Raw genomic sequence first — 13470 nt, forward strand, 5'->3', positions numbered from 1 at the left:
TCGGAATGGTTTGAGTAGCTTGCTACAAAACTTTTGGTGTTTGTGTGTGTGTGTGTGTGTGATAGAGAGAAAGATTAAATCTTTGCGACCTGTGTCCCACTAACTTCCTTAGTCTACCTGCTGTCAGTGATCACGTGATCAAAGGAGAGTCAAAGAGCAGTGGGTCTGCTGCACTCAGTTGAAAGCACCTCCTCCCACTGCTCCACCCTGACGTCCATCTCGGGGGCGGGGCGTGTCCTGCCTTCCGTGTCACGCGTGTCACGCATCACGCCTGAGGTGTCAGCGATGGCCAGTCGTCTCCCACCCCGGGTCCGCTGGTCGCCACGAGGGAGCAAGTGGTGGTGGGCAGAGACAGTCATAAAGTGAGGCGAGGTGGGCACGCCGGGAGCCCACTAAAGTCTAAACTACCGCTTCCCTGACAACGTCTTCAATGGAGGAGTGACGAGGCCGCTGGAGTTATCCGCCCCCCTGTCGCATCCTCTCTAATTAGTGGACATGCGGCTAAAGCGCAGGAATTTACAAGCGGGCACTAATGAGAGGACCAGGCCAGAACATGGCGGGGCCAACCTCGCGAGTGATGTTTAAATACAAATCCCTGACAGGGGGGACGAGCGCCTAGCAACCCTCGCCCCTGGACATCAGTCACGTGGGCTGACAGCTTCTGCAACATGTCAAAGTCTCGGTCAATCGTCCGCCTTTATACTTCACTGGCTACTGGTACTGATTGCACAGCAATTACACATTATAGCAGTCAGCTGTTGGTTAGCTGCTTCTTTTCTTTAAAATCCGGAACAGAGTCCTTATATTTAACAGAGTTAAACAACTTTTATTTGATTTGTGCTGAGTATAGGAGGTAAACAAGAGACAGAAAAGAAATTGCATCCTTTAGTCACTGGGGTGGAATGGCAGGTGGGATAAAAACTAGCCAACTCACCCCTATTGGAGTCATGACTGTAAGCTTTGTTCTGGGTGTGAACTATGTAGAAGATTACAAAATAATGAAAGCATTCACTCTTCAGCATCATTCACAATAACTTGTAGCAGAAGAAACTTTATAATGTTACAGGACAAAATAAAATGCATGAATAAAAAAGAATGCTGTAGGACATACACATATTTAATTCTGGGGAGAGCACAAAACATAATGGTGTACAGCTCAATGAAACGCATCATGTGTGAGTATGAAACAAGAACAAGGGGAAAAAAACTAGTCCTTGCGGCAGCCCGGTCATTGGAAGGTTTACATCATCGTCAATCAAACAAGCTAATGAAAATAAGCGGGGACAAGGGTTGGGGTATAATCAACAGACATCGCCGCACGACGACAGCGACAGACAGCACACACCAGGCTGACAGCCAAGCGCCGTGCTGCTGCTGGTGGCGCACATCGTCAGCCGAGTGGTGGCCGACAGGGCTGTGTCAGTACAGGGGGAACACGAGCTAATATGCCAGAGATTTACTCTCAGATTAACAGCCAGCAGCCGCTGGCGCTCGGGATGCCAGAGGATGACGTTGAGAGATCGCATATCCACGCACAAGGGCTTCTGGGTGAGAACCCGACCCCCGGCCTGCCACACGGTCCCCCGGCCCGCCACACGGTCCCCCCCAACTGTCGGCGGGGGATGGGAGGAACGCCGCACACCACCGAGGAAAGGCGGATATCGCGTTAGCACTTGCAACACATTTCCACACAAATATCTCCTCTTAAGTGTTTCATATTTCTTTCTGTGAAAGTTGGAAAGTTGACAAGCTGTTGGTATGGCCGGAGACAGGGTTGTTTAGGCCTGCTTTGAATTATTTCCCCTTTTCTTGTTATTTCACGGCCTGGATATTTCTTTCCAACGGCATGTTCTTATACACCTCACCTCCATTCGTTCACTAACAACAGAAGCAACAACAACTATAACAATGTAAGTATACAAAACACCATAGACTTTTGTTGCTACACTGACAGTAGCTTGCTTCTCTCTCTCTCTGTACAAGCTGAGCTCCGTTCACCGTGCACAGTACCTATATAGCTTGCTGCTCTGTTGTACATTGTACACGCATACATTCTACAGACACCTCTATACACTACACACAAATATTGTCCAGCCTGTAGCAAGGCGGCTATAATGGAGTGGAAGTAGTTCTGCTGACTGTAAGGGGAATTGTAACCCTGCGTACAACTGAATGTCATGCTTTTGTATGCACACTCGTTCTATAAATATAGGGCTAAGAGCTAGTAATTACACATGCAACTAACCACGCAACACATGTAACAGAACTAACCATGTTACATACAAGTGAACTAACCATGTAAGACAACTAAACCTAGAACTGTGCCAGTGTGTTTTGCAGGGGACGGTGGAAGAGTGAATTCTGACCATCAAGTAATCACCTGTGTGTATGGATGGCTGACACAAACATAAATCCCTAAACAATGGCGACTGTTCCTTACTTCCCTTACATTTTGTCAAGCCATTCACTTATTACATTCTTCTTCAGCAAAGCACATTAACACCTGTTGCTCCCCCACCCTCATTAGTTAAAGGTGGCGGACAGTGCATGCTGTCGCTGCTGTAGATGTAGGTGTAGCCCCCCCGGTTACCCTGTAAACTTCTGCAACAACACGGGGAGCGGTGTGGTGGACTGAGCAGTCAGTTGAAGACGAGCAGCGCGAAAGCCTCGCCATTGTCATCGCCATTCACTGGCTGACTGGCCGGCCTCACCTGTACCCGGTGCTCGCAGGCAATAAATTCTACCTTTGCTTAAAAGGGGAACATCGTCAGGGGATATAGCTGAGGATCCCACTAGTGACAAGTTACAGATTTACTAAGGGCTTGAGTAAGCTGGTGTAGGATGACATCTAGTGATATATGTTTTCTAATATACCCACAAACAATGCCGACCTGAGCCATAAAGCAACAGCCAGGTAGTCTCTTGAAGTCTACCGCCGCACGCCTCCATAAAGCTGGCAGAGAAAATCTATCACGCCAGCCTATCGACGCCGACAGCCTCTTAGGTTACCTGGCTAGAGCAGCCAACAGGTAGACATTAGGGTAGGTTGGTAATGTCAAGTGTCAAGCGCATAGATTGATAGGTGGGCAGTTTATTGGCACCCAGCACCAAACACCTTGGCCTCCTCTCGCCGCTAGGTTCTGCCTCGCTTCTTGCCTGCCTGGAGAAAACAGGATCCAGCAACTTGTGTCACATCTCATGTCTGTGCTTCAGCACCAAGCTATCAGCAGTGTTTGAGAAAAGAAAATAGCAATAAAAAACGAGACGAGAAGAAAAACAAATAAACTTTTCTAAAAGGTAAGGGATCTGGATGGGTACTGTTTACAGCAAATGTGCGTATGTGGAGAGAATTACAGAGAAGGAGAAAGACAGACAAGGAAGGTACCCGTATTGACAGCAGGTGTAGCGAGGTCAAAGGACAAACCACACACATCCGATCATATTAACCTTCCACAAGGTCCTAGAATTAATTTTGTGTTAGCATGTTTGATGGTGAGATTTTAGTGTTGTTGTCACCACCACCCTGCTTACTCCTTCTAGCACCCTGATTTTTAAACTTTTTCAGACGAGTACCACTTTTGAAAATTCAAATTGAGAGTTCCACCTTCCCAACCCTATGAATAAATATACTAGTCTAGGAGTGCTAGCGTTCCACCCGTCATACCTTAGTATCACAGTTTGAAAACCGGGGTACTAGCTGTCGACATCAGGTCACGGGTAAGCTGCTGCTTCCTCTTGTGATGAGTGTGTCAGACCATGTCGGCGCTAATGTAAGCGTTCCAATCCCTCTCTCACCTCACTCGCTCTTTCTCTCATGCACACACAAACTGATGCCGGCACTAATGTTTTAGTTGTGCATCAAATGCAAATTATTTTATTGACAATCCTTCAAAACATCACATGATCCAGAAACAGACTGATGTCTTCAACCACAGCAGCACATTTTTTTTCATATAAAGAATTGTTTCTTGTACAGTCCAAAGTCATGTCCAGTGATCAACCCAGGAAAAAGCACCCGAGGACATTCTATAATCTGATTTTACACAAACTAGTGCATGATACACAGATGGTTAAACAATGTCTAAGTGACCTGTGTGAAGTGTAATAAAATCTGTAGCACATGAATATAAAACTACAATCATAATTATATACTTCTTTCCCTCAAAACTATGCCAACTGGTGAAAAGGAACATGACAAAAAGCAAATAAAATCACTCGACAGTTATAAGCACATCCACAAAGATATGCTGATTTGCTGTGGCAGGAAACTAAAGACTGTGAAAAAGTGACACTACAGGTGCATGCGCAGGTGCACACACACTTACTGTACCCCGAAAGAATTTCACATTAACAAGTGAAGCATTTATGACAAAGAATCTTCCCTAACCAGTGAACCATACTCTCACTGAACAGCTGTCACAAACTGAATGTCTTTAATAGCAAAGCTTTAGAATTTTTTTAACCACTGATTTTAGTCCTGTATTTCTGATCCATGAATACATTACTTTGCTCAGCAGTATAGTTGGTGTTGCATGTCAGGTCTAAATTTTAATCTGAGAGCAAAAATGCAACTCACATCTACACCAGCGGTGAGGCTAACACCTGTAACCTGTGTTTTCGTCAGTAAACACTGTACTATTCTCTTTAAAAGCATAACCCAAACATAACTGACCTATGGCAACTTAAAATCTATTAGCCATATATACACAATTTAAATACAAATTCAATGTCAGGTATATAAGAAAATAAAGCACATCAGTACACAGGAAATAACGTTAAATCACAGATAAAGCAGACTGCATCTGGAATCATGGGCACACGTCTGAGCGGACATGATACCTGCAATCGTTGCACACTATGTTGAGGGACTGTTGACTTCTCTGCCTTTCAAAGTACAACACTCACTTGTTCTAACTTGTACAGTGCTTTGTTCATGCTACAGATTATTCCGCCCGATACTCTGAAAATCAGTAGAATGAACAAAGTGAGTCTGTCCACAATCCTATGTCGAACATGCAATACAAGCATAAAGTCTCTTTATGAACATTCTGTTAATGCACGTATCAAACACTGCTTTTCATGGCAACAGTCTTGTCCATCTTATCTGCATTGTACCTCTGATTGGCATCCTGGTGACATTATTTTGTCACATGGATTGAGACAATAGCCATGTTCAGCATAAATCACAAAACACAGTTTCAGTCAACTTCACTTCAAAGTTTCTGGGTTTTCTTGTAGTGGGTGGGTGGGGGTTGGTAGATGGTGGGTAATATTCAGGTGGCATCAAAATGTGCTTATGGCACAGGACAAAACATTAGAAAGTTCTTGAGAGAGTATCCTATACAACTTCTAAATATCCATTCTGCTGTCAACAATTGTACAACTTCACCAAAGCAAGATTGTTTCATCATGATGCCATTTGCTGTTTTCTTTCAGAGAAAACAGTGTGAGACCAGTCATGGCACCGCTGCAGCACCCAGTCTTTGACTATAAAGAGAATATGGTGAGTAGTAACCCATGGGAAGGGCTTGTGATGTTGGTACTGGAGGGGGGACCACTCCAAGAGGAGACTTGTAGGGATGATAGCGACTAGCACTTAGCAAGGAGCTGACTGGACTGAGACTTGTAGGATAGCTGCGTCGAAGTGAGTTTGGAGACAGTGGGCTGCCAGCATAGTGACTGTGACAGCCAGCTGCTGCCAAGCTTGGGTGCAGCCCCAGAACGCCATAGCTGGCCGTAAGAGAAGATGCCTCCACCCCAGATGTGTGAGTCCTCAGGTGCTGAAGCAGCTCATCAGATGAGGTGAAGCGTTTGCCACAGTAGTCATTGCCTACCATCCAGCTGCACACAAAAGGCAGTCCTTGGTGAGCTGCCAGCGGGTACAGAGAGTGTAATGATGATAAGCCTGTGACTGAGCTTGACAGTGAACCAGCAGAAGAAATAGGGGGAAGTAAGGAAGCACTGCCAAGACCAGACAGCCCTCCACTGGTGAGGCTCATGAGCGACTTCTCGTGGGCACACTGAGAACAGCCTGGAGCATTGCACGTGGATGACAGATGAGAGTTTTGAAGTGTCAACTGGCAGTTAGTGCAGTAAGGATCACGACATACTGGCACCAGAGTTGTGGCCCCGGAAGGAGTCCTAACTCGAGCATATGCAACGTAAGGGGATAAAGCAGAGCCCCCTCCACCTGCTTTCAACACGGAGGACTGGGCTGCGGCAGCAGCAGCTGCAGCAGCAGACAGCGAATTAAAGCTGGAGTGAGCAGCCAGGGCATTGTGGTAGCTCTGTACTGCTGGGTCCAAGGCCAGTCCTGGCATGAGAGACAGGTGAGGGTATGCTGCCAAGTGGTGAGCGGAAGTCAGGCCTGGCAGCAGAGAGGGGTGAGTAACAGATGGTTTGGGTATAGAAGGAAGGGAACTGTGGGCTGGAGGAGCATGCTTGCTCATTACACTGGATGGTGGTGAAGCAGATGCTGAATGTCGCGTACCACTGACCACTGAGCTTGGGGTGTCACCGTAGTCATTATTTCCATCACGAGCGCTGCCACTGCGAGATGCTGATCTCTGATTACTAGATCCAGTGACACTGAGAGGGCGCACAGAGTTGGCAGTGCTGCTGCTGCTACTGAGGATACTGTGCGAAGAAGTAGATATCAAGCCATGGCTAACAGAGTCTCCACTGTGTGATTTTCCACCACTCCCACCAACACAGCCATTGTCACTGTTTGATGCAGTGGATCCTTTCTCAGTGCCAGTGCCAACAGGCACCAGAGGTGGGATATCCTTGGGTGGAATAGTACGGAAGCCTGGCTTTGAATCACGCCCTGATTCTCCACTACTCTTGCTTCCTCTGGATGAGGGACGCTTCAGGGACTCATCCACTTTATCTGATGCTTCTTTTTCCTTCTTGTCCAGTGGTGGGATAATAGGTTTGGAAGGTGTGGGATCTTTTCCAATGCTACTGCATGTCTGGGCCAAAAGTGCAAGAGGACTTTTTTTAGCATCCAGCTGTCAACACAGAAACAAACTGCATTTAAAAATATGTTAGCACATCAATCTGTAGAACACATTGTCAAACATGCAGTATAGAAAATTAAAATATTATGACATTCCACTATGACAGATGAGCAAGCATTAAAAACAAAACGGTTTATACTTCAAACCTGAAATTCAAATTTGGGCAGCTCTATCATAATGTCCAAGTAAATTAATGATTGAGTTATTAGTTAATACCATTTCTATAAATCTCCCCTCTCTCTAAAAAAAAAAAACAACTCATAAATACTATTCTTAAAACAAAATCTTGTTATTCTAGTCAAAATTTAGAGATACCAGTGTTCTTTTAATTATATATACCAATAATAAATAAGTAAAATGCCAATAAGCTTAAACTGAATTAAGAAGAGCCATTTGCAGAATTGTTTCTTTCAGCCATTTCCCCATCTTAACGGGTATGAAATCACAGCATTTAAAAAACCGTAACTTGTGTGTGCAAATAGGGGAAGGGAAGGAGGAAGTGAGAGTCTAACACTTATCTCTCACATGACATCAGTTATCTTGTTCTCGACAGGAACAATCACTGTTATGTATGCCCTAAGCGCATACAATTATATTCGGTCAGACAAAACATTTTAAAAAGCACAGAAATGAATGCACACGATTGGATGGAGCTGGCACAGAATAACTTTTTGTGCAGGAAGCCGTTTGGCGCTGGGAACACCATGGCGCAAGATAGATAGGAGTGCGACCTTTGCCGTGAGTGATGCTCCGGGCGGCGTGTGACGGGCTGACACACCTGAGCCCCAGCCTGTCAATCTGACAGTGCCTCAGCTCCCCCTTCCCCTATGATTTATTCTGACACGGCCAGGTTAACAGCAATTGTCGGGCTGTGATAGGTGACAGGACGGAGAACGTACTTGACGCTCGCTCTGCTGTTGCTGTCCTTCAAACGCTCAACGGACAGTTGATTATGTCACATTAATACCTGCGACACACAGGTGCAAGTAAAAATGAAGACCGCGTTACCTTTCACTCCCCCCCCCTCCTTCCAATGCTGGGAAAGCAATGGCCTGTGAGTTTATGGACAGGGTCAGGTCAACACGTATATTAAAGCCACCCCTAACACCCACCCCACGTGACTGGGACAGAGATGTGCGTGCACACGGCGTGACGACAGCGGGGTGTGGCCCATCACAGCTCGCGAGGTGCAGGGACGACCAGGAAACACAAGCCAGTGGCAGAGAGATGTCGTCTGCGCCAGCACGGGGAGGGTATTGTACTACTGCAGACATCAGTGGGCACCAACCTCCACAACAATAACCACCATACAGTGGAGCTGACAGGGTGTGACGTGCTTCAAACTGCCTTCACACATTATTAATTATATTAAAACTAAGTACGCAGCGAGCTTAGCCTCTGTTTATCCAAACGTTGCAACATGTTGACCACAAAAGCTTCCACAAGTGTCATATTCCCCGTCACGTGATGAACTATCGTATTTGCTCAGGTGTGTTCAGACACCATGAACACTTCCACAGGTACACCTGGCCATTTTTACAGGTGGCGGAAAACAGCAGATGTGCCAGTGAAACGCGGTTTTGTAGAAAAAAAAGAAAGGGCTTAATATTCTGTAACTAATGTGTAATAAACAAAAACTAGATACAACAACACAGCCTGTCAAGCCAACGATCCTTGCCGCAAGATTCGCCGTCAATATTATGGCAGGACAACAAGGGGCCTTGTGTGGCTAGGATGTGTCGCAAAGCGACATCACAATGGCCTCAGAACAAAACAACAATTACAGTCACCGCAGCAATTGAAGAGCCGACAAGAGGCAGGCCAAACAATGCTAATCATCGGCCTGTAATTCCGACTAGCCGCCGCACCTCGCGCCGTCGCCATATTGACCACATCGATCTGGTGATGCTGGGAGGCAGGCGGGGTCAGTGCTCTCGCCTGTTAACGCGAGACCGTGAAGAGTCAGGAAATCATGGGATGGGTGGAACTGGGGTGGTTAGCAAGGCAGGGGTGGTGGGGTGAAGGACCTCTTCCAGACGTGATAATGTCACAATATGTCGCCCAACTGCTCTGCTTCTTTGTAATGTGCTCGCGAACGATGGTGTGTCACCAAAATGACAAACAGCAAAAGTAAGGTTGAGAGAGAAGACTGACAAACGTGGATTATGGTCTTCGCAAAATAAAACTGTCAATTTTTGAAAATGGGACCCTGCACTGGCAATTCACTGGTACGATAGATGTAATCATCTTCTTGTGTCTGCCTTGCCAGTTGATGTAATGATTTATGGACCAGACAGTCTTATGCCCACCTGCTTGTCTTTCACGCATTGTGTGGCCCCGCGGAGTTCCTCTCGCACATCTCAGTCAATAACCGTCCCATAGACAGACCAGCCGCTTGCTTGTAGGTTCGTCTGCCAGTGATGACAACATCTGCAGCCAACACCACAGGAGATGCGCTTCCCGTCCCATGGGTACTTTCTATGAGTGTGTTGCTAAGAACACACAGGTTTGAAGACTGAAGTGGCACAGCTGCCGTGCTCATGCCGTCTTGTCACAGCTGCCGTGCTCATGTAGTCTTGTCACAGCTCCCCGACAGGTGTCGCAAGCTGTTTAGCAACATCTCGAGTTTGGACTATCATGTTGCCGGAGTGACCTACAGCACTCGCCAATCTGTTTCGCACGCCCTTTGACTCGCCAGGAAGACGCCTCACAAAAAGCTACCTAGGTCTCTCCCTGTCACCTGGTGGGTTTGACATCTCACGACGCATGCATGACAAACTGACATTGTACATGTATATATGATGACAAACTGACATGCCGTCTGCGCAAAAAGAAAAAAAGTGCATCTGCCTTGAGAAGGAACGTGCAGCACGTGAACATTAATGTTTTCTGTCTTTCCTTACTCACTTGTCGATCTGCAGGGTACATCAAACAGCTTACAATACAAAAAAGGAAACAGTTGTCTCAAAAAACAACAAGCGATCAGGGGATGAATACTATGTGGACGTCACATTGAGACATCTGGGCTTAGTCTTCCACCAGCTCTTTAAACTGCCGCGCAAAGCCTTTGACCAAACGACCGTCTTCTGTTTGTGTATTTGTTTCTTATTGTTTTGCTTCGCAAATTCTCATTTGTCCCCGAGAACAACAGATTTGAATTGGCTTTACACCTTTGCGGTTGTAAATTCCCCCACCAACCTGGTGCCTCAACGCCACCTCTGTGTTAAAATACCCTTATGTGATTACACCGTACTAACAAGTAGTGTGACAACGACATGTCACAAACGTATATACTTATAGATAGTACAAACGTAGCCTTATCACCGCTCTAATACCATCAAGAACCTTTGTTGTGCTCTACTCTACTGCTTGTCAGGATTAAAAACGCCGACCGCTGAGCTATAGCGGACACAGACAGCCTGGCTGCGGCTCGTGACTCACTGCTACACATGCGCAGTAGCGGGTGTGGCGAGTAGCAGGGGCCACGTACTACCATAGCGGAAGCCCATACCGCCACACAGGTACTTACACTTCTCTCACAACCACATGTCATAATCACCGACTAAACTTTGTCAGACTTCATCAACTGACACAAACAACACTGCACATCCCGTGGTGTGACTGGTTTCCTGTCGACACGGGGTGTGTGGGACGGTGTACAGGTCTAGCGATCACACGAGCTGAACGATCAAAGGAAATACATCAAAGTAACTCACTTCACTCTACATCGACACGCGCATACACACTTTAACGACTGAGTGAGCAGTACATACCGTGGTGGGAAGAGGTTGTAGATAATCCGGATGGAGGTACTGCGATACTCCCGACGCCAACATGTCTAAATGGCAAAAAGTACAATGGCGATGTGACAAGTGACTGTACTCCGTACAAATCCACGTACTTCCCTCCCCCGTGATAGTCTCCTGAATGGTGTAAAGGTGTGTAGCAACTAAGACTCCATGTCAGTAAAGGTCTCGGTGATGTTCACGGTCAGCCCGTAGTTCAGACAACAAGCGACTTGAGGACTGAGAGAAGAGAGTGGTTAGCCGGCATCAAACACACGAGCTTGCCTGGTCCTGTCGAGAGCGGTATGCTGTGCGTGGGCCTGCGACAACTCCAGCGGCTTGTGATGCAGTCCCTCGCCAAGACGCTTCACGGGGCACGTCGGCAGCCAACAGCGTGCCTCGCCCGCCTGTCAATCATCCGGTGAAGGCCGGCGAGAGTGCCCGGCAAGTTTTATTGAAACATGGCGCCCGACTAGACAACACACACAACACCAGCCGACAACACTTGTGAATTACTCCGAGATGAAACGGCTCCAGCGTTTGCCAATGAAATCGTAAATAAATGCCGATCTCTGCTTTTCATTGGCTGTTGGAGGGGAAAGGCGGAGCCAGCTCGCTGTCACTTAGCTTTTACGGACAGATGTCACACTTAACTCTTAGACCAATCAACTATCAGACGGCCGATTAGCTGGCTGCGTGCCAGACGACACCTCCGGGTCCGGCCCATCAATCATTCTGACGACTCCACCGTCAATCATGGGTGATTTATATCTCAACGCGCCGTTAATGTACACTTTGTAAATAGGCAACTGGATGAAAAGGCTGGGTGAAGGGAAGTAGAACTACTGGCGGCGGGCGTCAGGGACTTTTTTTTTTTGTTTTTGACAGTTGGAAGGTGTGCGAAGCCCGATACGCAACCTTGGTTGTTAGGTGCTGCAGTTTGGCTACTAGCTGATGTTTAGGGGGATGATGGATTAACCGACTTTAAAATCAAAGGCGGGTGAGCAGACTTTAGCTATCATTGACTAAGATACTGTGGAGTGTTACGGGTGGTTTGGGGGTTGCTGGCTGTGCTTCCAGTTTTTCTAACGGCCTGACTGCGCCGCCAGACACATAGGAATGCGTCTGCCGCCGCTGACAGCGTGGAAGCCACCGCGGCAGATCAAAGGCGGGGGCAGTATTCTCGTAAACCTTATCAATCAATCGTGCACGACCGGAGGTGTTTGGAAACAGATTGAGCCGGTCGTGTTGAAAAGGCTGCCATGTCTAGGCTGACAGATCGCACAATTAGGCCGGACTTCAAAGCCACTGGCGCCGCCTCTTATCGCCGAACTCTGCACACCCGGGCGACACGATACGGTCTTCGACGACGCTGGAGTCAACCTGGGTCAGCACCCGGGCTAGTGCTGCACCATGTCACTGGGAGCGAGGAGGACCACCGAGGCCTCGGGCGTCAGACGCTGTCGCCAGATAAACAAACGTCACGTTAGCCAGCCATGTAACGTTACAAACCGTTGAACACGTGACCATCAGATTTACCTGTCCGTGACGTCATAGTAAGTCATCGCTAGTTCAGGAGGTCAGGATATTTCAGTTGGGAAATAGTGATGTATATGACGGTAAACATATCAAACACTATAATAATAGTCCTAAAAAAAAAAAAAAAAAACTTAGAGTTGGGGGAGATTGTCATTTCGATAAGGTAGCTGCCCCTTTAAGGGCACTTGATGTGTCACTTTACTAGACAATTTAAACAAGCAGGGTTTTCGAGACAGCAGCTGACACATGTTCAGCTATTTTAAACCAAGTTTTATATGAACCTAACACAGAGTTATTTTTTCTCGTTTGTTCTTGTTAGAACGAGACTCGGAGACTTTTCTCCTCTTATCCTCCGCGCAACACAGAGTGGAGACCGCGACCTGACCGTCCGGACAACTCCAGTCCAAGGGTTATTAGAAACCAAACAAACAATTGGACTCGACTGGACGCCAGTAATGAGCTGGAGGTGGAGGCTGTGAACGATGTCTGTCCACAGTCCTGCCCCTCGTGGACAGCGGGCGACGGTGGCATGGCCGTTAAGCCGGGAGAAGCCTGGAGGCCGTAAATTACTGGAATGGGCGCCATAAAGTGTCTCTAACACACAACGTGGCGATTACAGCCCGAAACTCAAGCCGTCCTCTGGTTCGTATTTCTCCCCTGTCTGTGGTAAGAACGGTCCTCTGTCAACGTAAATTGTACTAGCACACCTGCCAGGCCCGGGAGGTAATCAGAAGCAAGACAGTTGTAGCATTGTAGAGAAGTGAATAAAGTGAACATGTAACGATGAGGGGGCGAGCTCGCGATCGAGAGAGATTGACTTGGCCAAAGGTTTTTGCACACTGATGTGTTCATCTGTCAAATAAAACTTAAATAATAGACTTGCTGACATCGTTTCTATCTCGAGAAAAGGTAAACGATGCTTTCGACAAGGTAGAGCGAGGTACATCAGATGTCTAGTGACGGAGGAACTGGAGTGAGGGGCAGAAATGTCTGAAAGTATTGCTTTTACAACTTCAGAAAAGTCGGTCTTCATCACTCACTGATCATCGTCAAGGTTGACCTTTACATTCTGCCTCCTATAAAGCTGAACTATCCATAAAGAGTGGAAGTGGAAGTATATCCTATTC

The 13470-nt window shown here is 47.1% G+C and overlaps 1 protein-coding gene across 1 annotated transcript; it reads right to left on the reverse strand.

Annotated features, from left to right (window-relative positions):
- Window positions 1–3845: 3845 nt before the first annotated feature.
- On the reverse strand, window positions 3846–11282 carry LOC112565900 (zinc finger protein Noc-like). Its single transcript, XM_025241778.1, has 2 exons — window positions 10793–11282; window positions 3846–7010 (listed from the first exon to the last, which is right to left on the reverse strand). The coding sequence occupies exons 1-2, from the start codon at window positions 10853–10855 to the stop codon at window positions 5457–5459; spliced, it is 1617 nt and encodes a 538-aa protein (XP_025097563.1). The 5' UTR covers window positions 10856–11282; the 3' UTR covers window positions 3846–5456.
- Window positions 11283–13470: the final 2188 nt, after the last annotated feature.

Source organism: Pomacea canaliculata, linkage group LG1 (genome assembly GCF_003073045.1).
Source record: "Pomacea canaliculata isolate SZHN2017 linkage group LG1, ASM307304v1, whole genome shotgun sequence".
Classification (NCBI taxonomy): Eukaryota; Metazoa; Mollusca; class Gastropoda; order Architaenioglossa; family Ampullariidae; genus Pomacea; species Pomacea canaliculata.

Coding starts and splice junctions, on each gene's coding strand:
- LOC112565900 (XM_025241778.1), bottom strand. CDS start 10,855: ATGTTGGCGTCGGGAGTATCGCAGTACCTCCATCCGGATTATCTACAA. Junction 7,011..10,792: donor TACAACCTCTTCCCACCACG/GTATGTACTGCT, acceptor CTGTGTTGACAG/CTGGATGCTAAAAAAAGTCC.